This window comes from Salvelinus namaycush, chromosome 20, assembly GCF_016432855.1.
Source record: "Salvelinus namaycush isolate Seneca chromosome 20, SaNama_1.0, whole genome shotgun sequence".
Taxonomy (NCBI): Eukaryota; Metazoa; Chordata; class Actinopteri; order Salmoniformes; family Salmonidae; genus Salvelinus; species Salvelinus namaycush.
In genome coordinates, this window is record NC_052326.1 from 36691293 (window position 1) to 36717012 (window position 25720).

The 25720-nt window shown below is 41.9% G+C and overlaps 1 protein-coding gene across 1 annotated transcript in view; it reads right to left on the minus strand.

Moving 5' to 3' along the window:
• LOC120064791 (fibroblast growth factor receptor substrate 2-like) overlaps positions 1 to 25720 on the minus strand; it is a 49243-nt gene that overhangs the window by 20485 nt on the left and 3038 nt on the right. The window contains exons 2-4 of the mRNA XM_039015393.1: positions 25327 to 25414; positions 19798 to 19984; positions 16148 to 16309 (exon numbers count right to left, since the gene is read on the minus strand). Of these exons, the coding sequence (XP_038871321.1) occupies positions 16148 to 16309; positions 19798 to 19984; positions 25327 to 25392 (415 nt within the window). The 5' untranslated portion in view covers positions 25393 to 25414. The remainder of the gene's footprint in view (positions 1 to 16147; positions 16310 to 19797; positions 19985 to 25326; positions 25415 to 25720) is intronic.

The window sequence follows — 25720 nt, forward strand, 5'->3', positions numbered from 1 at the left end:
TCATTACACAAAGGAATAACCTCAACCAATTTCTCAAGACTGTTGACATCCAGTGGAAGCAGTAGGAACTGCAAGCAGGTCCCTTAGAAATCTGGTTTCCCAATGAAACCTCATTGAAAAGAGAGTGACCTCAAAAAAAAAGAATCTGAATGGTTTGTCCTCGGGGTTTCGCCTGCTAAATAAGTTCTGTTATACTCACAGACATGATTCAAACAGTTTTAGAAACTTCCGAGTGTTCTCTATCCAAATATACTAATAATATGCATATCTTATCTTCTGGGGATGAGTAGCTGGCAGTTTAATTTGGGCATGCTTTTCATCCAAAATTCCGAATGCTGCCCCCTACCCTAGACAAGTTAATTCCAAAGGGATCAAATGGCACATGCAATGTAAGATCTGCAGTTTTGCTGCATTCAAACAAACATAACTTTTCAAGCACTATAGACTGAGGCATGGACATAATCAACCACTGCCCTGCCTCCACCCAGACTGCATCTGTTCCTTCAAAACATGGGGTTCCCTTAAGGTACATTTGTCGAGGCAACATGCAACTGACAAGTCAGTAAGGCCAGGAGAGCTCTTTTCTTTTAAATGTGAAATTTGCAGAGCTTGCAGTTTCTCAACAGAAAAATATTTTTTTGAACACCGCGGAAACCATCTAAAGAAACATGAAACTGTCCTCTGTGTGTGACAAGTGCGGATTTAGAACAAATGTATATGGTACCTTTGCATCTCATAGGAGTCGAAAACACAATCCGCATTCTCTGGGCGACTTTAGAACTGGAGTCGTACAAAAACATATTGACCATTCAAATAAAGCAGGGACCGAGTGACTGAAAAACAGCTTCTATCTCAAGGCCATCAGACTGTTAAACAGCCACCACTAACATTTAGTGGCTGCTGCCAACATACTGACTCAACTCCAGCCACTTTAATAATGGGAATTATGTAAAAATGTATGTAAAAATGTATCACTAGCCACTTTAAACAATGCCACTTAATATAATGTTTACATACCCTACATTACTCATCTCATATGTATATGTATATACTGTACTCTATATCATCTACTGCATCTTGCCATCTTTATGTAATACATGTATCACTAGCCACTTTAAACTATGCCACTTTATGTTTATATACCCTACATTACTCATCTCATATGTATATACTGTACTCTATACCATCTACTGCATCTTGCCTATGCCGTTCTGTACCATCACTCATTCATATATCTTTATGTACATATTCTTTATCCCTTTACACTTGTGTGTATAAGGTAGTAGTTGTGGAATTGTTAGGTTAGATTACTCGTTGGTTATTACTGCATTGTCGGAACTAGAAGCACAAGCATTTCGCTACACTCGCATTAACATCTGCTAACCATGTGTATGTGATAAATACATTTGATTTGATTTGATTTGAATACACAAGTCCATGAAGAGGAGGAAACTTTAGAAGAACCAGAATTACAAAATGACATTGGGCAAAAAATTGGTCACCTTTTGCTCAAATTGGAAAGTATTTACAACGTGTCAAACAAGTGTATCAATGAGGTAGTAGAGGAACTGCATTTCATATCGTGCTCTGTGTCAGGTCCTGTCATAAAATACATTATTAATTCCTGTTTAAGGAAACATGGCTGTGTTATTGACAATTACAAAATCTCAGATTTGGTTCAAGATGTCTGAAACAAATCCCATGAGCACAGTTTTAGGGCCGGATGGAACCCTCGCCACACCGTACAAGAGGAAGCAGTTTTTTTAAGAAGAAAAATTCTGTGGTGGAGCCGGTAGAATATATACTTCATGCAAAGAAAGGAAGAAGCTTTCAGTATGTTCCTACATTCAGGAGAAAACTTTAAAAAGTAGGCCTACGAGTTTCTCGATACAAGTCTTTTTATGATGGCACACATTTCAAAGAAAATGACTGTATATCAGGAGATTAATTAACCCCATCTTTACTTCTCTATGTTGATGACTTTGAAGTGTGCAATCCCCTTGGAACATCCCGCAAAAAGCACAAAATCACAGGAGTCTATTGGGTGTTGGCAAATGTCCCATTACAGTTTAGGTCTACACTCAAGTCTATTTACTTAGCTGTTGTCTGCAAGGCTGTTGATGTTAAACATATGGATATGGGAAGGTGCTAGACACTTTTAAAAGATCTTGCACAATTGGAGGAGGAAGGACTTTTTATTCCTCTGCTGGGAAAGATACTGAAGGGCACTGTTTGTGTGGCGGCAGATAATCTTGGAGCCTACTCTATTGGTGGAGTTGTAGAAAGTTTTAGTGCAACGCATGTCTGCAGGTTCTGTTTGGATGAGTTATCTGAGATCCAGGTAAAAGAAGTGAGAACTGGGGCATTCCAACCCAGAACAAAGCAGCAACATTCTGAACAAATACAGACAGTTTTAGAAAATCCCACCTTAATACATTGCTATGGTGTGAAAAAGCAGTGTGCTTTGACTGAAAAACTTAAACATTTTGACATGCTGTCTGGCTATCCACCAGATGTGCTGCATGACCTTTTTTTGAGGGAATCCTGCCTCTGGAACTGGCATTGTGCTTAAAGGTTTTAATCAAGAATAAATATTTTATTCTGTTGGAACTCAACAATCTTATTATACAGATCCCCCATAAGTGGAGTGATAACACTGACTGCCCACAATCAATTCCTCTTGACTTGATGAATCCAAGGAAAATAAGTATTGGAGGAAATGCTCATGAAAACTGGTGCCTACTGCTTCTGCTTCCATTCGATATCGGAACTAAAATACCTGTAGGTGAACCATCATGGGAAATATGGACATCAAATATATTGTTGAACTTGTGGTTTCGCCAATTCACACAGAAGAATCAATTTGGTACCTTGACAGCAAGATATCCGAGCACAGGCATAGATTCTTAGAGGTTTTTCTTCAGGATAGTCTTATCCCGAAACATCATTTCATTGAACACTACCTGCAGCTGATAAAGGCATTTGGACCCCTTTTGGCTTTTTGGACTATGCGCTTTAAAGCTAAACACAGCTTTTTTAAGCGGATTGTTCGACAGACCAACAGCTTTCAAAACATGTTGCTGTCTCTTGCAGTGAAGCATCAACTAATTGCTTGCGTACCATCTGCATGGCACCAATCTTGTCAAGCCTGCCTTATCTGCCACAAAGCTGTCCACTGTTGCTTTGGAAGTGTTAAAGGATGACAAAGGAAGCGGTACAATGTTCTTTTCCAGATGAGACTTTTGTTCAGATGGCAAACACACTTTCCTGCAATGGTACCGACTACTCGGTTGGAATGATCCTAACCTACGGATCCACTGGAGGTCTACCAGACTTTGTTGAAATACTTCTAATGATCGTTGTTCATGGTGAACTTGCTTTTATTGCAAAGTGTCAGAATGCTTGGTATAATGAGCACCTTAGGGGGTTTGAGCTGGAATCCACACAGAAGCTTAAGGTCATTGAGCAAAAGGAATTGGCAGACATCTCCCCACTAACAGCATACGCTGTTGGCCAAAAGAGAATGGTAACCCTGAAGCACCACATTTGCCTGTAATATTAGGTAACAATCTTTTAAAATGGAATAGTTTTAAATGTGGTGTATTTATACATGGGTTTAAAAACAATGCATTGCTCATAGAGCTATGCCGGATTTAGTATTTGGTATAGAATAGAAATGCTTGGTTTTACATGTTTATTATTATGAGATCTAGTAAGCAGCACTTGATATCGATTTAATGGGATACCCATGTTTGACATCATACTCATTTGATAACTTTTAGGCATTTTTTCTTGACAGGATCACTTTCGCTACAACAGAACAGAAATGTCTGCCAGGCTACGGGACCTATTTGAGGGCCCTGATATCCGTAAGCTAACATTGCCTTCTGGAATCCCTGCTACTGTGGCTGAGCTTGGCACAATTGTGCAAGAGACATTTCAGCTTCAAAAATAATTTGTTCTACAGTACATGGACAGCGCATTTGGAGATCAGTTATTGTCTTTGCTTGATACTGAAGACCTAAAGGATAAAGACACCATCAAAGTGGTTGACCTTGACGGCCCACCTCTTATTACTTGAAATGTACAAGAACTCAATAACAGCTCCACAGAGACATCGGATGAGAGGGGCTCCCGTGGATCACGTGACACTGTGATATTGTCCTCTCCAGAAAGTACCTCTTCCCAACGCTCCAGTCCGTGGCCATCTGACTTTGAAGTTCCTCGCTTTGTTTATGATACAGAGCTCATTCTTGAGGCAGCTAATGAAGCACACATGAAGGATGGAACAGTACTCAACAATCTGTCTGTGAAATCAGACATCCTGGAAAAACTGTCTGAAAGGATCTTCCAGTTTACAGCCTATCCGTCAAGTCTACAAATTTGGCAGGTTGCAGAAGCTTTGGTAAAAAATTACCCATGTCTTAAAGAGCCTGGGTCCTTCTCAGGCCTGTACGGATGGCAAACCAACCTGAAGTATAAGATGGGCAATTACAGATCGAAACTGAGAGGAATTGTTTGCCCAGAACTGGAAGTGAACTCTGTCAATTGAAAATCCCCAGAGGACATGCCCGTTGCCAAGAACATAAAAAAAACAAAGAAGGCTGAGGTAAATTACCTCCCACCCCACCCTGCTGGAGAAACAGATGAGACTCTGGAGAGGGAGCGAGTGGAGCTACTGGGAGAAGTACAAATACGTGACAACCACATCATTGTGAGGCTTCTCATATCGAAGACAAGATGTCGTTCAGGCCCTTCCTGTGAAGGACTTCAAAGAAAGATGGCCAGCCCTGTTTGAGCCCACTCGGGTACAAAATACAGCTGAATGAAAATAGTCAATGTAGGTAAAAAATGTATATTGATTTAAATATTTTGTGTTGTCTTGACCTAATATTCTAATCTACAATGAAATATGCATTAAAGATTAGTCTGAACATTCTCAATCTGCACATGCTTTGGGAGGGGTTTCCCAATAGCATTCTGGCTCTCAGATCATCTTTTGTCCTTATCTGTTCAGAATTCTCTCTCTCTCTCTCACTCAGATTAAGGAAGAGTTCAGAAGAATTACAACTGTTGCTCTTGAGTCCACCTTTATGCAGAAGCTGGACGAATTTACACCAAAACTATTGGACTTGTTTAAGTCAAAAGGAGGTGAGGCCATGCAGAAAATCCTTGAAGTTCTGTACAGGGTATGCACAGTAACACCTTCACAATAGTATATATACTGTGTATTTATTTGCCGGTATTAAATGCAATTTGTATAACATCATATTACAGTGCAACACCATCCAGGAAAGAAGAGACAGTGTGATCCAGTGTGGGTGTGGGTTGAAGACCTTATCACAGAATACATGGTAAAGGATTTTATTTTTGTATCCTTATTTATCTCTAAATGAGGTATCTTCCTTTCTTTCCCTCTCTCCCCTCTCAAGTTGCACAGTTAATCTAGAAGCCTAGTCTGTTATTTCTTATTTTTTTCACTCAGGATGCTGACGACACCATGATTCGAGAGGACCTCGTTCAGCATGTGATGAAAGTGTTTACTGTGAAGGATCTGCACCAGAATATAGAACATGGGATCTGCATCGAAGGAGCAGAGGTCCTGGCTGGTATTCCGTGGGGCGACGCACAATTGGCATAGCGTCGTCCGGGTTAGGGAGGGTTTGGCCGGTAGGGATATCCTTGTCTCTGTATGTAAATGTAATAAAATGTATGCACTCTACTGTAAGTCGCTCTGGATAAGAGCGTCTGCTAAATGACTAAATGTAAAATGTATTCCCGGTGTTACACAGTCATGTACGTTGCTTATGGGCCTCATCTATGGCTTAAATCTAAGGTACCCCAAAGAACTGAAATATACCTTTGAGGTGTTCCAAAAAGTATTCTTGGAACTTGATGATCTCAGGACCTCCCCACGGGTCCAAGCTCTAAAGATGAAGTTACTTGTTTTCAGAGATGTCTAAAGATATCTATGAGAACTCTCAAAAGGCAAATCACAAACTGTGGTCTAAACCCTACTCAGTAAACTGAAAAGCTAGTTGCTAGGTGGTATAGGAGCTACAGTTTACATTATGCTCTTTGTCGGGTGAAGTCATAAGAGACATTGTCAATTCCTGTTTAAAAAAACAGCGTTGTTTTAAAACATACTACATATGCACTATAGTTTTGGCATGTCGGTTAGGGCATCTACTTTGTGCATGACAAGTCATTTTTACCCAAAAAATTACAGACAGATTATTTCATTTATAATTCACTGTATCACAATTCCAGTGGGTCAGAAGTCTACATACACTAAGTTGACTGTGCATTTAAACAGCTTGGAAAATTCCAGAAAATTATGTCATGGCTTTAGAAGGTTCTGATAGGCTAATTGACATCATTTGAGTCAATTGGAGGTGTACCTGTGGATGTATTTCAAGACCTACCTTCAAACTCAGTGCCTCTTTGCTTGACATCATGGGAAAATCAAAAGAAATCAGCCAAGACCTCCACAAAAATTGTAGACCTCCACAAGTCTGGTTCATCCTTGGGAGCAATTTCCAAATGCCTGAAGGTACCACGTTCATCTGTACAAACAATAGTACACAAGTATAAACACCATGGGACCACGCAGCCGTCATACCGCTCAGGAAGGAGACGCGTTCTGTCTCCTAGAGATGAACGTACTTTGGTGCGAAAAGTGCAAATCAATCCCAGAACAACAGCAAAGGACCTTGTGAAGATGCTGGAGGTAACAGGTACAAAAGTATATATATCCACAGTAAAACTAATCCTATGTCGATATAACCTGAAAGGCCGCTCAGCAAGGAAGAAGCCACTGCTCCAAAACCGCCATAAAAAAGCCAAAACTACGGTTTGCCACTGCATATGGGGACAAAGATCGTACTTTTTGGAGAAATGTCCTGTGGTCTGATGAAACAGAAATCTAACTGTTTGGCCATAATGACCATCGTTATGTTTGGAGGAAAGAGGGGGAGGCTTGCAAGCCGAAGAACACCATCCAAACCGTGAAGCACAGGAGTGGCAGCATCATGTTGTGGGGGTGCTTTGCTGCAGGAGGGACTGGTTCACTTCACAAAATAGATGGCATCATGAGGATGCAAAATTATGTGGATATATTGAAGCAACATCTCAAGACATCAGTCAGGAAGATAAAGCTTGGTCACAAATGGGTCTTCCAAATGGGCAATGACCCCAAGCATACTTCCAAAGTTGTGGAAAAATGGCTTAAGGACAACAAAGTCAAGGTATTGCAGTGGCCATCACAAAGCCCTGACCTCAATCCTATAGAAAATTTGTGTGCAGAACTGAAAAAGCGTGTGCGAGCAAGGAGGCCTACAAACCTGACTCAGTTACACCAGCTCTGTCAGGAGGAATGGGCCAAAATTCACCCAACTTATTGTTGGAAGCTTGTGGAAGGCTACCCAAAACGTTTGACCCAAGTTAAACAATTTAAAGGCAATGCTACCAAATACTAAATTGAGTGTATGTAAACTTCTGACCCACTGGGAATGAGATGAAAGAAATAAAAGCTTAAATAAATCATTCTCTCTACTATTATTCTGACATTTCACATTCTTAAAATAAAGTGGTGATCCTAACTGGCCTAAGACAGGGAATTTTTACTAGGATTAAATGTCAGGAATTGTGAAAACCTGAGTTTAAATGTACTTGGCTAAGGTGTATGTAAACTTCCGACTTCAATAGTATATATTTTTACCTCTATTTAACTAGTTAAGTCAGTTAAGAACAAATTCTTATTTACAATCACGGCCTACTTGTAAAGCCCCCCCCCCGGCCAAACCAGGGTCTATAGTGACGCCTCTAGCACTGCGATGCAGTGCCTTAGACCGTTGTGCCACTTCAATGCTGCAGAAATGTTTTGGTACCCTTCCCCAGATCTGTGCTTCGACATAATCCTGTCTTGGAGCTCTACACACAATTCCTTAGACCTCATGGCTTGGTTTTTGCTCTAACATGCACTGTCAAATCAAATCAAATTGTTTTTGTCACATGTTTCGAATACAACAGGTTCCGAATACAACCTTACCGTGAAATGCTTACTTACAAAGAAAGAGTTAAGAAAATATTTACTAAATAAACTAAAGTAAAAATAGTCAAATAAAAATAAATAACACAAAACTAACAGGGCTACATAAAGGGGGTACCAGTCCCGAGTCAATGTGTGGGGGTACAGGTTAGTCAAGTTATTTTGTACATGCAGGCAGGGGTAAAGTGACTATGCATAGATAATAAACAGCGAGTAGCAGCAGTGTAAAAACAAAGGGAGGGGGGTGTCTCAATGTAAATATTCCGGGTGGCCATTTGATTAATTGTTCAGCAGGCTTATGGCTTGTGGGTAGAAGCTGTTAACTTCCTATGGCTGTAGGGGCAGTATTGAGTAGCTTGGATGAAAGTTGCCCAGAGGTGCCCATCGTAAACTGCCTGCTTCTCAGTCCCAGTTGCTAATATATGCATATTATTATTCGTATTGGATAGAAAACACTCTGAAGTTTCTAAAACTGTTTGAATGATGTCTGTGAGTATAACAGAACTCATATGGCAGGCAAAAACCTGAGAAAAAATCCAAACAGTAAGTGGGAATTCTGAGGTTGGTCGATTTTCAACCAAGCCCCTATTGAATACACTGTGGGATATGGATGAGTTTGCACTTCCTACGGCTTCCACTAGATGTCAACAGTCTCTAGAACCTTGTCTGATGCCTCTACTGTGACGTGGGGCCGAAGGCGACAGGAATTAGTCAGGTCTATCATGACCTGACCATGCGCGTTCACATGAGAGGGAGCTCTGTTCCATCGCACATCTGAAGTCAATGTAATTCTCCGGTTGGAACGTTACTGAAGATTTATGTTAAAAACATTCTAAAGATTGATTCAACACATCGTTTGACATGTTTCTACTGACTGTTACGGAACTTTTTGACATTTTGTCTGCTTTTAGTGTACGCACTTCCTGACTTTGGATTTGTTTACCAAACACGCTAATAAAAATAGCTATTTGGACATAAATTATGGACATTACCGAACAAAACGAACATTTCTTGTGGAAGTGGGAGTCCTGGGAGTGCATTCCGACGAAGATCAGCAAAGGTAAGTGAAGATTTATAATGCTTTTTATGAGTTTTGTTGACTGCACAATTTGGCGGGTAACTGTATGGCTTCCTTTTGTGGCTGAACGCTGTTCTCAGATTATTGAATATTGTGGTTTTGCTGTAAAGCTTTTTGTAATCTGACACAGCGGTTGCATTAAGAACAAGTGTATCTTTAATTCTATGTAAAACATCTATCTTTCATCAAAGTTTATGATGAATATTTATGTTATTTGACATGGCTCTCTGCAATTTCTCCGGATATTTTGGAGGCATTTCTGAACATGGCGCCAATGTAAACTGAGTTTTTTGGATATAAATATGAACTTTATCGAACAAAACATATATGTATTGTGTAACATGAAGTCCTATGAGTGTCATCTGATGAAGATCATCAAAGGTTAGTGATTAATTTTATCTCTATTTCTGCTTTTTGTGAATCCTGTCTTTGGCTGGGAAAATGACTGTGTTTTTCTGTGATTTTGCGGTGACCTAACATAATCGTTTGTGGTGCTTTCGTGGTAAAGCCTATTTGAAATTGGACACTTTGGTGGGATTAACAACAAGATTACCTTTAAAATGCTATAAAATACATGTATGTTTGAGGAATTTTAATTATGAGATTTCTGTTTGAATTTGGCGCCCTGCACTTTCACTGGCTGTTGTCATATCATCCCGTTAACGGGATTGTAGCCATAAGAAGCTAGCCACTTTAAACTATGCCACTTTATGTTTACATACCCTACTTTACTCATCTCATATGTATATACTGTACTCTATACCATCTACTGTATCTTGCTTATGCCGTTCTGTACCATCACTCATTCATATATCTTTATGTACATATTCTTTATCCCTTTACACTTGTGTGTATAAGGTAGTAGTTGTGGAATTGTTAGGTTAGATTACTTGTTGGTTATTACTGCATTGTCGGAACTAGAAGCACAAGCATTTCGCTACACTCGCATTAACATCTGCTAACCATGTGTATGTGACAAATAAAATTTGATTTGATTTGATTTGCATTCGGAATGGATTCAGACACCTTCACTTTTTCCACATTTTGTTACGTTACTGCTTTATTCTAAAATGTATTAAATTAACTTTTTTGCTCACCAATTTACACACAATACCCCATGATGACAAAACAAAAACTGTTTTCAATATTTTTTCAAATTTATAAAAAATAAAAAACAGAAATACCTTATTTAGATAAGTATTCAGACCCTTTAATATGAGACTCAAAATTGATCATCCTTGAGCTGTTTCTACAACTTGATTGGAGTCCACCTGTGGTAAATTCAATTGATTGGACATGATTTGGAAAGGTCCCACAGTTGTCAGACTCCAGTCACCCAAGTCATAGACTGTTCTCTCTGCTACCGCACTGCAAGCAGTACTGGAGCGCCAAGTCTAGGAACAAAAGGCTCCCTAGTGATACATGTATTACATAAAGATGGCAAGATGGAGTAGATGATATAGAGTACAGTATATACATATACATATGAGATGAGTAATGTAGGGTATGTAAACATTATATTATGTGGCATTGTTTAAAGTGGCTAGTGGTACATTTTTACATAATTTCCATCAATTCCCATTATTAAAGTGGCTGGAGTTGAGTCAGTATGTTGGCAGCGGCCGCTAAATGTTAGTGGTGGCTGTTTAACAGTCTGATGGCCTTGAGATAGAAGCTGTTTTTCAGTCACTCGGTCCCTGCTTTATTTGAATGGTCAATATGTTTTTGTACGACTCCAGTTCTAAAGTCGCCCAGAGAATGCGGATTGTGTTTTCGACTCCTATGAGATGCAAAGGTACCATATACATTTGTTCTAAATCCGCACACTCACTCTCCTAAAGGTCCTGATCTAAACAATACAAATACTTTCCATTGTGTAACAGAGACTGTGTGACACTGTTTGGTCTGAGTGGGTTAGGAAAGTATATATCATCCACCACAGGCCTTTTTCTTGGGAGAGCGTTGTGGGCAAGTTCTTCCAAAACACACACTACTTCCTGTGTGTAGCATTAAGGAGACGTAGCAGCACTGGTTCTGGGAAAGTCTTGATGTGGAAATAGTTTGGACCAGAACACACTGAAATGAGAGTGAGAAAGGTCCAGCACAAAAGATGGACCTTTGAAGTTGTGCTTTAACCAGGACTTTGGTCATGTAGGACACAGTATTTCATCGAAATTGATGACTTTCTGTCACCGAACATAGTGGAAACAAAGGCATATGATGATCATGCTCTTGGTCTCAGTTGGTTAAATGATTCTGTATATACATCTGATCAAACTCTTTTTAATAAAGAATGGTAATATTTGATTTGTGTAGGTTTAAAAATCAGACCGTTTTTTTTACTAGTACTTTGTTAAGTATGACATTTGTGATAATATCCATAGTTGACGAAGGGATTGTGCATGTGTGTGTATATACACTGTGGCCAGTTTATTGGGTGCACCCATCTAGTACTGGGTTGGACCCCCCTTTGCCTCCAGAACAGCCTGAATTCTTCGGGACATGGAAAAGTTTGTCAATTTCTCAAGGGACCTAACATTCACCTGGTAAACATTCCCCACATCATTACGCCACCAGCCAGTACTGTTGACACCAGGTAGGATGGGACCATGCTTATTCCCCATTCTGACTCTGTCATCAGCATGACGCAGAAACCAGGATTTTCAAAACCAGGATTTGACGGACCAGACAATGTTTTTCCACTCCTCAATTGTCCAGTATTGGTGTTTGAGTGCCCACTGGAGCCGCTTCTTGTTTTTAGCTGACAGGAGGGGAACCCTGTGTGGTCGTCTGCTGCAATCCATGCATCCATGACAAGGACCGATGATTTGTATATTCTGAGATGCCATTCTGCAAACCACTGTTGTACTGCGCCGTTATTTGCCTGTTTGTGGCCCACCTGTTAGCTTGCACAATTCCTGCCATTCTCCTTCGACATCTCTCATCGAGCTGTTTTGCCCGCAGGACTGCCACTGACTGGATGTGTTTTTTGTCGCACCATTCTCTGTAAACCCTATACACAGTCGTGCGTGAAACCCAAGAGGGCAGACCTTTCTGAGGTACTGGAACCAACGCGCCTGGCCCCGACGATCATACCACACTCAAAGTCGCTTAGGTCCCTCGTTTTGCCCATTCTAACGTTTGATCGAACAGTAACTGAATGCCTCATGCATGTCTGCCTGTTTTATATAGCAGCCCACGTGACCCACTGTCTGTAAGAGCTAACCAATTAACGTGAACGGGGTGGTGAACCAAATCAAATTTTATTGGTCGCATACACATGGTTAGCGGATGTTATTGCGAGTGTAGTGAAATGCTTGTGCTTCTAGTTCCGTCAGTGCAGCAATATCTAACAATTCCACAACAACTACCTAATACACACATCTAAGTAAGGAATGGAATAAGAATATATAAATATATGGATGAGCAATGACAGAGGCATAGGCAAGATGTAATAGGTGGTATAAAATACAGTATATACATATGAGATGAGTAATGCAAGATATGTTAACATTATTAAAGTGCCATTATTAAAGTGACTAGTGATCCATTTATTGAAGTGGCCAATGATTTCAAGTCTGTATGTTGGCAGCAGCCTCTCTGTGTTAGTGATGGCTGTTTAACAGTCTGATGGCCTTGAGACGGAAGCTGTTTTTCAGTCTCTCTGTCCCAGCTTTGATGCACCTGTACTGACCTCGCCTTCTGGATGGTAGCGGGGTGAACAGGCAGTGGCTTGGGTGGTTGTTGTCCTTGATGATCTTTATGGCCTTCCTGTGACATCGGGTGGTGTAGGTGTCCTGGAGGGCAGGTAGTTTGCCCCCGGTGATGCGTTGTGCAGACCTCACTACCCTCTGGAGAGCCTTACGGTTGTGGGCGGAGCAGTTGCCGTACCAGGCGGTGATACAGCCCGACAGGATGCTCTCGATTGTGCATCTGTAGAAGTTTGTGAGTGCTTTTGGTGACAAGCCGAATTTCTTCAGCCTCCTGAGGTTGAAGAGGCGCTGCTGCGCCTTCTTCACAACGCTGTCTGTGTGGGTGGACCAATTCAGTTTGTCCGTGATGTGTACACCGAGGAACTTAAAACTTTCCACCTTCTCCACTACTGACCCTTCGATGTGGATAGGGGGGTGCTCCCTTTGCTGTTTCCTGAAGTCCACAATCATCTCCTTTGTTTTGTTGACGTTGAGTGTGAGGTTATTTTCCTGACACCACACTCCGAGGGCCCTCACCTCCTCCCTGTAGGCCGTCTCGTCGTTGTTGGTAATCAAGCCTACCACTGTAGTGTCATCCGCAAACTTGATGATTGAGTTGGAGGCGTGCATGGCCACGCAGTCGTGGGTGAACAGGGAGTACAGGAGAGGGCTCAGAACGCACCCTTGTGGGGCCCCAGTGTTGAGGATCAGCGGGGTGGAGATGTTGTTACCTACCCTCACCACCTGGGGGCGGCCCGTCAGGAAGTCCAGGACCCAGTTGCACAGGGCGGGGTCGAGACCCAGGGTCTCGAGCTTGATGACGAGTTTGGAGGGTACTATGGTGTTAAATGCTGAGCTGTAGTCGATGAACAGCATTCTCACATAAGTATTCCTCTTGTCCAGATGGGTTAGGGCAGTGTGCAGTGTGGTTGCGATTGCGTCGTCTGTGGACCTATTGGGTCGGTAAGCAAATTGGAGTGGGTCTAGGGTGTCCGGTAGGGTGGAGGTGATATGGTCCTTGACTAGTCTCTCAAAGCACTTCATGATGACGGAAGTGAGTGCTACGGGGCAGTAGTCGTTTAGCTCAGTTACCTTAGCTTTCTTGGGAACAGGAACAATGGTGGCCCTCTTGAAGCATGTGGGAACAGCAGACTGGGATAAGGATTGATTGAATATGTCCGTAAACACACCAGCCAGCTGGTCTGCGCATGCTCTGAGGACGCGGCTGGGAATGCCGTCTGGGCCTGCAGCCTTGCGAGGGTTAACACGTTTAAATGTTTTACTCACCTCGGCTGCAGTGAAGGAGAGCCCGCAGGTTTTGGTAGCGGGCCGTGTCAGTGGCACTGTATTGTCCTCAAAGCGAGCAAAAAAGTTATTAAACCTGTCTGGGAGCAAGACATCCTGGTCCGCGACGGGGCTGGTTTTCTTTTTGTAATCCGTGATTGACTGTAGACCCTGCCACATACCTCTTGTGTCTGAGCTGTTGAATTGCGACTCTATTTTGTCTCTGTACTGGGACTTAGCTTGTTTGATTGCCTTGCGGAGAGAATAGCTACACTGTTTGTATTCGGTCATGTTTCCGGTCACCTTGCCCTGGTTAAAAGCAGTGGTTCGCGCTTTCAGTTTCACGCGAATGCTGCCGTCAATCCGCGGTTTCTGGTTTGGGAATGTTTTAATCGTTGCTGTGGGTACGACATCGTCAATGCACTTTCTAATGAACTCGCTCACCGAATCAGCATATTCGTCAATGTTGTTGTTGGACGCAATGCGGAACATATTCCAATCCGCGTGATCGAAGCAGTCTTGAAGCGTGGAATCAGATTGGTCGGACCAGCGTTGAACAGACCTGAGCGAGGGAGCTTGTTGTTTTAGTTTCTGTTTGTAGGCTGGAAGCAACAAAATGGAGTCGTTGTCAGCTTTTCCGAAAGGAGGGCGGGGGAGGGCCTTATATGCGTCGCGGAAGTTAGTATAACAATGATACAAGGTTTTACCAGCCCTGGTAGCACAATCGATATGCTGATAGAATTTAGGGAGTTTTGTTTTCAGATTAGCCTTGTTAAAATCCCCAGCTACGATGAATGCAGCCTCAGGGTGTGTGGTTTCCAGTTTACAAAGAGTCAGATAAAGTTCGTTCAGGGCCATCGATGTGTCTGCTTGGGGGGGAATATATACGGCTGTGATTATAATCGAGAGAATTCCCTTGGTAGATAATGCGGTCGACATTTGATTGTGAGGAGTTCTAGATCAGGTGAACAGAATGACTTGAGTTCCTGTATGTTGTTATGATCACACCACGTCTCGTTAATCATAAGGCATATACCCCCGCCCCTCTTCTTACCAGAAAGATGTATGTTTCTGTCGGCGCGATGCGTGAAGAAACCAGCTGGCTGCACCGACTCGGTTAGCGTCTCTTGAGTTAGCCATGTTTCCGTGAAGCAGAGAACGTTACAATCTCTGATGTCTCTCTGGAATGTTACCCGTGCTCGGATTTCATCAACCTTATTGTCAAGAGACTGGACATTGGCGAGTAGTATGCTAGGGAGTGGAGCGCGATGTGCCCGTCTCCGAAGCCTGACCAGGAGACCGCTACGTTTGCCCCTTTTACGGCGTCGCATAGGGTCGCCGGCTGGGATCAGATCCATTGTATTGGGTGGAAGGCAAAACACTGGATCCGTTTCGGGAAAGTCATATTCCTGGTTGGAACGATGGTGAGTTGACGTTGCTCTTATATTCAGTAGTTCCTCCCGAATGTATGTAATGAAACCTAAGATTACCTGGGGTACCAATGTAAGGAATAACACATAAAAAAACAAAATACTGCATATTTTCCAAGGAACGCGAAGCGAGGCGGCCATCTTGGTCGGCGCCGGAAGTTGAATGCACCGTACATATCTACCACAAATACCTCGTACCCCTGCACACTGATCTAATACTGGTACTCCTTGTATATAGTTCCATTCTTGTATATTTTATTCGTTGTGTTACTATAATTTTTCAACTCTGGATTGTTAGGAAGGGCTCGTAAGCATTTCACGTTAAAGTCTACACCTGTTGTATTTGCTGCATGTGACAAATATAATTCGATTTTGGATTTAAGCAGCAAAAAAAGTAACGGTTAAGGCTTTGTATTTGGGACATGTGACAAATTAAATGTTATTTGATTTTCTTTCGACACCAGATCCCTGATATCTGGAATTATTACTGTTTTTCGCCCGACTCTTTTCCAACACATATTCTCAGCTATTGCTCCACATCTGTCCTGTATTACTGTGAAATTACATTTTAAATTCTGTGTTTGTGTGTGTTTGTATCTGTGTTTGTGCTTACTGTTGGGTGTCTGTGGTGTTCGAGGAATGTCTATCTCTCGTGCGTGTCCGCTGCCGGTCATGATCATAGGCTCCTCCACCACATTGATACTGTTGCACTGCATCAGCTCCTGGAGGAGGTTGAAAATCTCCTCCGCACGAGAACATTTAAACGCAAAGATCCCTGCATGACCACAGAGAAAACAAACATAAAGTTGAAGTCAGAAGTTTACATACACCTTAGCCAAATACATTTAAACTCAGGTTTTCACAATTCCTGACATTTAATCCTAATAAAAATTCCCTGTCTTAGGTCAGTTAGGATCACCACTTAATTTTAAGAATGTGAAATGTCAGAATAATAGTAGAGAGAATGATTTATTTCAGCTTTTATTTCTTTCATCACATTCCCAGTGGGTCAGAAGTTTACATACACTCAATTAGTATTTGGTAGCATTGCCTTTAAATTGTTTAACTTGGGTCAAACATTTCAGGTAGTCTTCCACAAGCTTCCCACAATAAGTTGGGTGAATTTTGGCCCATTCCTCCTGACAGAGCTGGTGTAACTGAGTCAGGTTTATGGGCCTCCTTGCTCGCACACGCTTTTTCAGTTCTGCCCACAAATTTTCTATAGGATTGAGGTCAGGGCTTTGTGATGGCCACTGCAATACCTTGACTTTGTTGTCCTTAAGCCATTTTGCCACAACTTTGGAAGAATGCTTGGGGTCATTGTCCATTTGGAAGACCCATTTGCGACCAAGCTTTAACTTCCTGACTGATGTCTTGAGATGTTGCTTCACATATCCACATAATTTTCCATCCTCATGATGCCATCTATTATGTGAAGTACACCAGTCCCGCCTGCAGCAAAGCGCCACCACAACATGATACTGCCACCCCCGTTCTTCACGGTTTCGATGGTGTTCTTCGGCTTGCAAGCCTCCCCCTTTTTCCTCCAAACAAAATGATGGTCATTATGGCCAAACAGTTAGATTTTTGTTTCATCAGACCAGATGACATTTCTCCAAAAAAGTACGATCTTTGTCCCCATGTGCAGTTGCAAACCGTAGTCTGGCTTTTTTATGGCGGTTTTGGAGCAGTGGCTTCTTCCTTGCTGAGCGGCCTTTCAGGTTATGTCGACACAGGACTCGTTTTACTGTGGATATATATACTTTTGTACCTGTTTCCTCCAGCATCTTCACAAGGTCCTTTGCTGTTGTTCTGGGATTGATTTGCACTTTTCGCACCAAAGTACGTTAATTTCTAGGAGACAGAACGCGTCTCCTTCCTGAGCGGTATGACGGCTGCGTGGACCCGTGGTGCTTATACTTGCGTACTATTGTTTGTACAGATGAACGTGGTACCTTCAGGCGTTTGGAAATTGCTCCCTAGGATGAACCAGACTTGTGGAGGTCTACAATTTTTTTCTGAGGTCTTGGCTGATTTCTTTTGATTTTCCCATGATGTCAAGCAAAGAGGCACTGAGTTTGAAGGTAGGCCTTGAAATACATCCACAGGTACACCTCCAATTGACTCAAATGATGACAATTAGCCTATCAGAAGCTTCTAAAGCCATGACAGAATTTTCCAAGCTGTTTAAATGCACAGTCAACTTAGTGTATGTAAACTTCTGACCCACTGGAATTGTCATACAGTGAATTATAAGTGAAATAATCTGTCCGTAAACAATTGTTGGAAAAATTACTTGTGTCATGCACAAATTAGATATCCTAACCGTCTTGCCAAAACTATAGTTTGTTAACAAGGAATTTGTGGAGTGGTTGAAAAACGAGTTTTAATGACTCCAACCTAAGTGTATGTAAACTTCCGACTTCAACTGTACATACAGTGGGGAGAACAAGTATTTGATACACTGCCGATTTTGCAGGTTTTCCTACTTACAAAGCATGTAGAGGTCTGTAATTTTTATCATAGGTACACTTCAACTGTGAGAGACGGAATCTAAAACAAAAATCCAGAAAATCACATTGTATGATTTTTAAGTAATTAATCAGCATTTTATTGCATGACATAAGTATTTGATACATCATAAAAGCAGAACTTAATATTTGGTACAGAAACCTTTGTTTGCAATTACAGAGATCATACGTTTCCTGTAGTTCTTGACCAGGTTTGCACAAACTGCAGGAGGGATTTAGGCCCACTCCTCCATACAGACCTTCTCCAGATCCTTCAGGTTTCGGGGCTGTCGCTGGGCAATACGGACTTTCAGCTCCCTCCAAAGATTTTCTATTGGATTCAGGTCTGGAGACTGGCTAGGCCCCTCCAGGACCTTGAGATGCTTCTTACGGAGCCACTCCTTAGTTGCCCTGGCTGTGTGTTTCGGGTCATTGTCATGCTGGAAGACCCAGCCACGACCCATCTTCAATGCTCTTACTGAGGGAAGGAGGTTGTTGGCCAAGATCTCGCGATACATGGCCCCATCCATCCTCCCCTCAATACGGTGCAGAAGTCCTGTCCCCTTTGCAGAAAAGCATCCCCAAAGAATGATGTTTCCACCTCCATGCTTCATGGTTGGGATGGTGTTCTTGGGGTTGTACTCATCCTTCTTCTTCCTCCAAACACGGCGAGTGGAGTTTAGACCAAAAAGCTTTATTTTTGTCTCATCAGACCACATGACCTTCTCCCATTCCTCCTCTGGATCATCCAGATGGTCATTGGCAAACTTCAGACGGGCCTGGACATGCGCTGGCTTGAGCAGGGGGACCTTGCGTGCGCTGCAGGATTTTAATCCATGACGGCGTAGTGTGTTACTAATGGTTTTCTTTGAGACTGTGCTCCCAGCTCTCTTCAGGTCATTGACCAGGTCCTGCCATGTAGTTCTGGGCTGATCCCTCACCTTCCTTATGATCATTGATGCCCCACGAGGTGAGATCTTGCATGGAGCCCCAGACCGAGGGTGATTGACCGTCATCTTGAACTTCTTCCATTTTCTAATAATTGCGCCAACAGTTGTTGCCTTCTCACCAAGTTGCTTGCCTATTGTCCTGTAGCCCATCCCAGCCTTGTGCAGGTCTACAATTTTATCCCTGATGTCCTTACACAGCTTTCTGGTCTTGGCCATTGTGGAGAGGTTGGAGTCTGTTTGATTGAGTGTGTGGACAGGTGTCTTTTATACAGGTAACGAGTTCAAACAGGTGCAGTTAATACAGGTAATGAGTGGAGAACAGGAGGGCTTCTTAAAGAAAAACTAACAGGTCTGTGAGAGCCGGAAGTTTTACTGGTTGGTAGGTGATCAAATACTTATGTCATGCAATAAAATGCTAAATAATTACTTAAAAATCATACAATGTGATTTTCTGGATTTTTGTTTTAGATTCCGTCTCTCACAGTTGAAGTGTACCTATGATAAAAAATGACAGACCTCTACATGCTTTGTAAGTAGGAAAACATGCAAAATCGGCAGTGTATCAAATACTTGTTCTCCCCACTGTATATATAAGTTATCTTAAACTAATCTAAAACTGTTGTTGTTTGAAAGCAAAGATTCCTGACCAAAAATAAATGATCCCATTCCAATTGTGGTTCATTTTCATACAAAAGTAGAACAGAAACGTTGCCCTTATTCAGCACTGTATGTACACACATCTCATAGGGCAACATTTTGTAATACCTATGTACTAATAACTAGGCCAGTTGGTTCAGACTCACCCTGTCCAGTCTGACAGCGCCGGCCACTCTCGAATGAGAAGAGGTTGGAGTCGTAGCCATAGCGCCGCAGACATAGGTAGGGCCACCGGATGGCGTCCCTCTTGCGTGTGTGCAGGATGAGCTCGGTCTGGGTGAGCTCCATGGTCCCAGAACCCAACTCATTCCCCTCATCATCCACATTGGTCACCTGCCATGGGAAAATACCAATAAGTAAGGTACCCGTTTGTGGTCCCACTTTAAACAAGTTACAATTTATAAAGGATTTATATAGCATACATATAGTCTCCATAAGCACGACATAGATCAGTGGTCACCAACCGGTCGATCTTCAAGGCATTCCTAGTCGATCACCAAACATTTCTGTAGAAAAGCCAACGAGAATGCATAAAGGTTTGCTCTCCTTTTTTTGGTGTTGCACTGTTGGCGGTACAGTGTCTTGCAAAAGTCACCCTTGGCATTTTTCCTATTTTGTTGCATTACAACCTGTAATTTAAATTGATTTCTATTTCATGTAATGGACATACACAAAATAGTCCAAATTGATGAAGTGAAATGGGGAAGAAAAATTGAAAAAAATTCTACAAACTAAAGAACTGAAAAGTGGTGCATGCATACAGTGGGGCAAAAAAGTATTTAGTCAGCCACCAATTGTGCAAGTTCTCCCACTTAAAAAGATGAGAGAGGCCTGTAATTTTCATCATAGGTACACTTCAACTATGACAGACAAAATGAGAAAAAAAAATCCAGAAAATCACATTGTAGGATTTTTAATGAATTTATTTGCAAATTATGGTGGAAAATAAGTATTTGGTCACCTACAAACAAGCAAGATTTCTGGCTCTCACAGACCTGTAACTTCTTCTTTAAGAGGCTCCTCTGTCCTCCACTCATTACCTGTATTAATGGCACCTGTTTGAACTTGTTATCAGTATAAAAGACACCTGTCCACAACCTCAAACAGTCACACTCCAAACTCCACTATGGCCAAGACCAAAGAGCTGTCAAAGGACACCAGAAACAAAAGTGTAGACCTGCACCAGGCTGGGAAGACTGAATCTGCAATAGGTAAGCAGCTTGGTTTGAAGAAATCAACTGTGGGAGCAATTATTAGGAAATGGAAGACATACAAGACCACTGATAATCTTCCTCGATCTGGGGCTCCACGCAAGATCTCACCCCGTGGGGTCAAAATGATCACAAGAACGGTGAGCAAAAATCCCAGAACCACACGTGCGGACCTAGTGAATGACCTGCAGAGAGCTGGGACCAAAGTAACAAAGCCTACCATCAGTAACACACTACGCCGCCAGGGACTCAAATCCTGCAGTGCTAGACGTGTCCCCCTGCTTAAGCCAGTACATGTCCAGGCCCGTCTGAAGTTTGCTAGAGAGCATTTGGATGATCCAGAAGAAGATTGGGAGAATGTCATATGGTCAGATGAAACCAAAATAGAACTTTTTGGTAAAAACTCAACTCGTCGTGTTTGGAGGACAAAGAATGCTGAGTTGCATCCAAAGAACACCATACCTACTGTGAAGCATGGGGGTGGAAACATCATGCTTTGGGGCTGTTTTTCTGCAAAGGGACCAGAACGACTGATCCGTGTAAAGGAAAGAATGAATGGGGCCATGTATCGTGAGATTTTGAGTGAAAACCTCCTTCCATCAGCAAGGGCATTGAAGATGAAACGTGGCTGGGTCTTTCAGCATGACAATGATCCCAAACACACCGCCCGGGCAACGAAGGAGTGGCTTCGTAAGAAGCATTTCAAGGTCCTGGAGTGGCCTAGCCAGTCTCCAGATCTCAACCCCATAGAAAAACTTTGGAGGGAGTTGAAAGTCCGTGTTTCCCAGCAACAGCCCCAAAACATCACTGCTCTAGAGGAGATCTGCATGGAGGAATGGGCCAAAATACCAGCAACAGTGTGTGAAAACCTTGTGAAGACTTACAGAAAACATTTGACCTCTGTCATTGCCAACAAAGGGTATATAACAAAGTATTGAGATAAACGTTTGTTATTGACCAAATACTTATTTTCCACCATAATTTGCAAATAAATTCATTAAAAATCCTACAATGTGATTTTCTGGATTTTTTTTCTCATTTTGTCTGTCATAGTTGAAGTGTACCTATGATGAAAAGTACAGGCCTCTCTCATCTTTTTAAGTGGGAGAACTTGCACAATTGGTGGCTGACTAAATACTTTTTTGCCCCACTGTATATATTCACCCCCTTTGCAATGAAGCCCCTAAATAAGATCTGGTGCAACCAATTACCTTCAGAAGTCACATAGTTAGTTAAATAAAGTCCAACTGTGTGCAATCTAAGTGTCACATGATCTGTCAAATTATCTCAGTATATATACACACCTGTTCTGAAAAGTCCCAGAGTCTGCAACACCACTAAGCAAGGGGCACCACCAAGCAAGCGGCACCATGAAGACCAAGGAGCTCTCCAAACAGGTCAGGGACAAAGTTGTGGAGAAAAAATCCAGAAAACACACTACGCCGCCAGGGACTCAAATCCTGCAGTGCTCGATCAGGGTTGGGTTATAAAAAAATATCAGAAACTTTGAATATCCCACGGAGCACCATTAAATCCATTATTAAAAAATGGAAAGAATATGGCACCACAATAAACCTGCCAAGACAGGGCTGCCCACCAAAACTCACGGACCAGGCAAGGATGGCATACATCAGAGAGGCAACAAAGAGACCAAAGATAACCCTGAAAGAGCTGCAAAGCTCCACAGCGGAGATTGCAGTATCTGTCCATAGGACCACTTTAAGCCGTAAACTCCACAGAGCTGGGCTTTACGGAAGAGTGGCTTGAGAAAAAGCCATTGCTTAAAGAACAAAATAAGCAAACACGTTTGGTGTTCGCCAAAAGGTATGTGGGAGACTCCCCAAACATATGGAAGAAGCTACTCTGGTCAGATGAGACTAAAATTGAGCTTTTTGGCCATCAAGGAAAACGCTATGTCTGGCGCAAACCCAACACCTCTCATCACCCCGAGAGCACCATCCCCACAGTGAAGCATGGTGGTGGCAGCATCATGCTGTGGGGATGTTTTTCATTGGCAGGGACTGGGAAACTGGTCAGAATTGAAGGACTGATGGATGGCACTAAATACAGGGAAATTCTTTGGGAAACCTGTTTCAGTCTCCCAGAGATTTGAGACTGGGACGGAGGTTCACCTTCCAGAAGGACAATGACCCTAAGCATCCTGCTAAAGCAACACGCAAGTGGATTAAGGGGAAACATTTAAATGTCTTTGAATGGCCTAGTCAAAGCCCAGACCTCAATCCAATTGAGAATCTGTGGTATGACTTAAAGATTGCTGTACACCTATGGAACCCATCCAACTTGAAGGAGCTGGAACAATTTTGCCTTGAAGAATGGGCATCAATCCCAGTGGCTAGATGTGCCAAGCTTATAGAGACATACCCCAAGAGACTTGCAGCTGTAATAGTGGTGAATAGTTATGCACGCTCAAGTTTTGTTTTTTTGTCTAATTTCTTGTTTGTTTCACAATAAAAAATATTTTGTATCTTCAAAGTGGTAGGCATGTTGTGTAAATCAAATGATACAAACCCCCCAAAAATCTATACATTTAAATTCCAGTTGTAAGGCAACAAAATAGGAAAAATGCCAAGGGGGTGAATACTTTCGCAAGCCCCTGTAGGTGCGCTTGATTCAGAAGCCCTGCGCACCAGGAAGGCAAAGTGTTCCCCTTTTGAACCAATTCATTTGTGTGAAAAGACAGCAAAGTTTGGTAATAGCCTACGTGACATTTCATTACTTTTAAAACTATGACCAGAGAGAGACTGTCAAAGAATACAGCAAAGAGCTACTGTTTTAATGAGTGAGTTCATGTCTAAGTTTTTATTCAGCACTGTCAACACTGTTTTTATTCAACACTATAACAAAACATAAAACGCAGTTCTCTCTACTTCCACTTGCACTGCAATAAATGATAAGCCAAGTCTATCGATAGCCTTGTGTTTTTATTATTATTAGCAGTCATTGCTTCTATTTTAATATGAAGGAATATTTCACTTTCTCTGGTCATAGGAATAACATGAATTTGTGCCTGAGGCAGATGCGGTGCGACTCGAGTTTTGCCATCAGGTGGAAGATGGTGTCCGCTCTCTCTGGTCAGTATCACCGGAGGAATTACTTTTTTATTTTTTATTTAACTAGGCAATTCAGTTAAGAACAAATTCTTATTTACAATGACGGCCCACCAGGGAACAGTGGCCGTCATTGTAAATAAGAATTTGTTCATAACTGACTTGCCTAGTTAAATAAAATTTAAAAAATGTCATTCCTCCGGAAGGGGCAGCACAACAGATTTTTACCTTTTCAGCTCGGGGATTCAATCCAGCAACCTTTCGGTTACTGGCCCAACGCTCTAGCCACTAGGCTACCTGCCGCCACAGGAAAGGAAGGAAAGAGCATGGACAGTGAAAGGCAGACCCTCTGCTGCTCTCTCCCTCCCTTCTTCCGCTGAGGCTAAAGCCGTGTTCAAAATAACTGGGAACTCGGAAATCTCTGACTTCCGACTTCAGTGCATTCAAGACAACTGGGAACTTGGGAAAAAACGAGATCCGACTGTGAAAAAAAGTTTTGAACAGTCATCCAACTGCGAATTAAAAGTCGGAAACTGGCATCTTTCTAGAGCTCCAACTTTCCGACTTGAAGATCACTGACGTCATGATTTGACCTCATTTTTCACCCCAGAGTTCCCAGTTGTCTTGAAAGCACCATGTCCATCAGATGCAGGTACCATCAGTCCAGTCAAATAAAAAAGCTAACTTTTTGCAAATTATTTCAATTTATGGTCAGCTGTGCCTCGCAAGTGCTACACCAACTGATCTATTTTGTTATAAAGCTCAAGTTTTCAAATGTAATATGGTCTGAGAAAAACAATATTGGCAGGGCAGACATATACAGTATATAGTGAATATGCTGTGATAATGTATGCGGCCTAGTGCACAAACGTCATTCCTACAGAACTGTTTTTATTAGGTTAATGTTACATTTTTTAAGTAATCTTTTTTTATTTTTTTTATCTGAGCGTTAGATCTCGGCTTGCTTTTTGACTGCGAAAGTGATCTCGACTCAGAAAAGGTTGGTGACCACTGACATAGATGCAGAGCATAAATCTGTGTCTAAATTAAGACAGATTATTGTATTTGGAAGTACATAATGCAGTCACTATATGTAAACAAAAGGTAAACAGGGCATAGTACAGTACATTTCACTGCACCTATCCAGTATTTGACAAGATATATATATATATATATATATATATATTTTTTTTTTTACAGATATTAGGCATCAATAGATAGCTGGATAGCTGACTATCCACTGTTATAACCGAGCCATAATAGCCAGGTGTATAGGACAAAAGCACAACAGCAAAGAAAAGCTCATCATAACATAAAACACCATAGACTAGGTATCTGATCAAATCAAATACACCACACACTAGGGCAGCCAATATATGAGGGTTTAGAAAGGAACCTTGAATTTAGTGAGATGGTTGTCTTGGATGGGGTCTCTGTATAGACAGCTCCAACAGCGCCCCATAGCTCAGCAGGACAGCTGAAACCTACAGTACAGAGAAAAAGATAAGATAGATATTATCCCATGAACACACACACACACTGTAGGGGAGTGGGACCAAAGACCTATGAACGATTTCATTAGAACATTTTGATACAAGGAAAATCAAATCAAAGTTTATTTGTCACATGCGCCGTAGACCTTACAGTGAAATGCTTACTTACAGGCTCTAACCAATAGTGCAAAAAAGGTATTAGGTGAAAAATAGGTAAGTAAAGAAATAAAAAACACAGTGAAAAATAACAGTAGCGAGGCTATATACAGTAGCGAGGCTATAAAAGTAGCGAGGCTA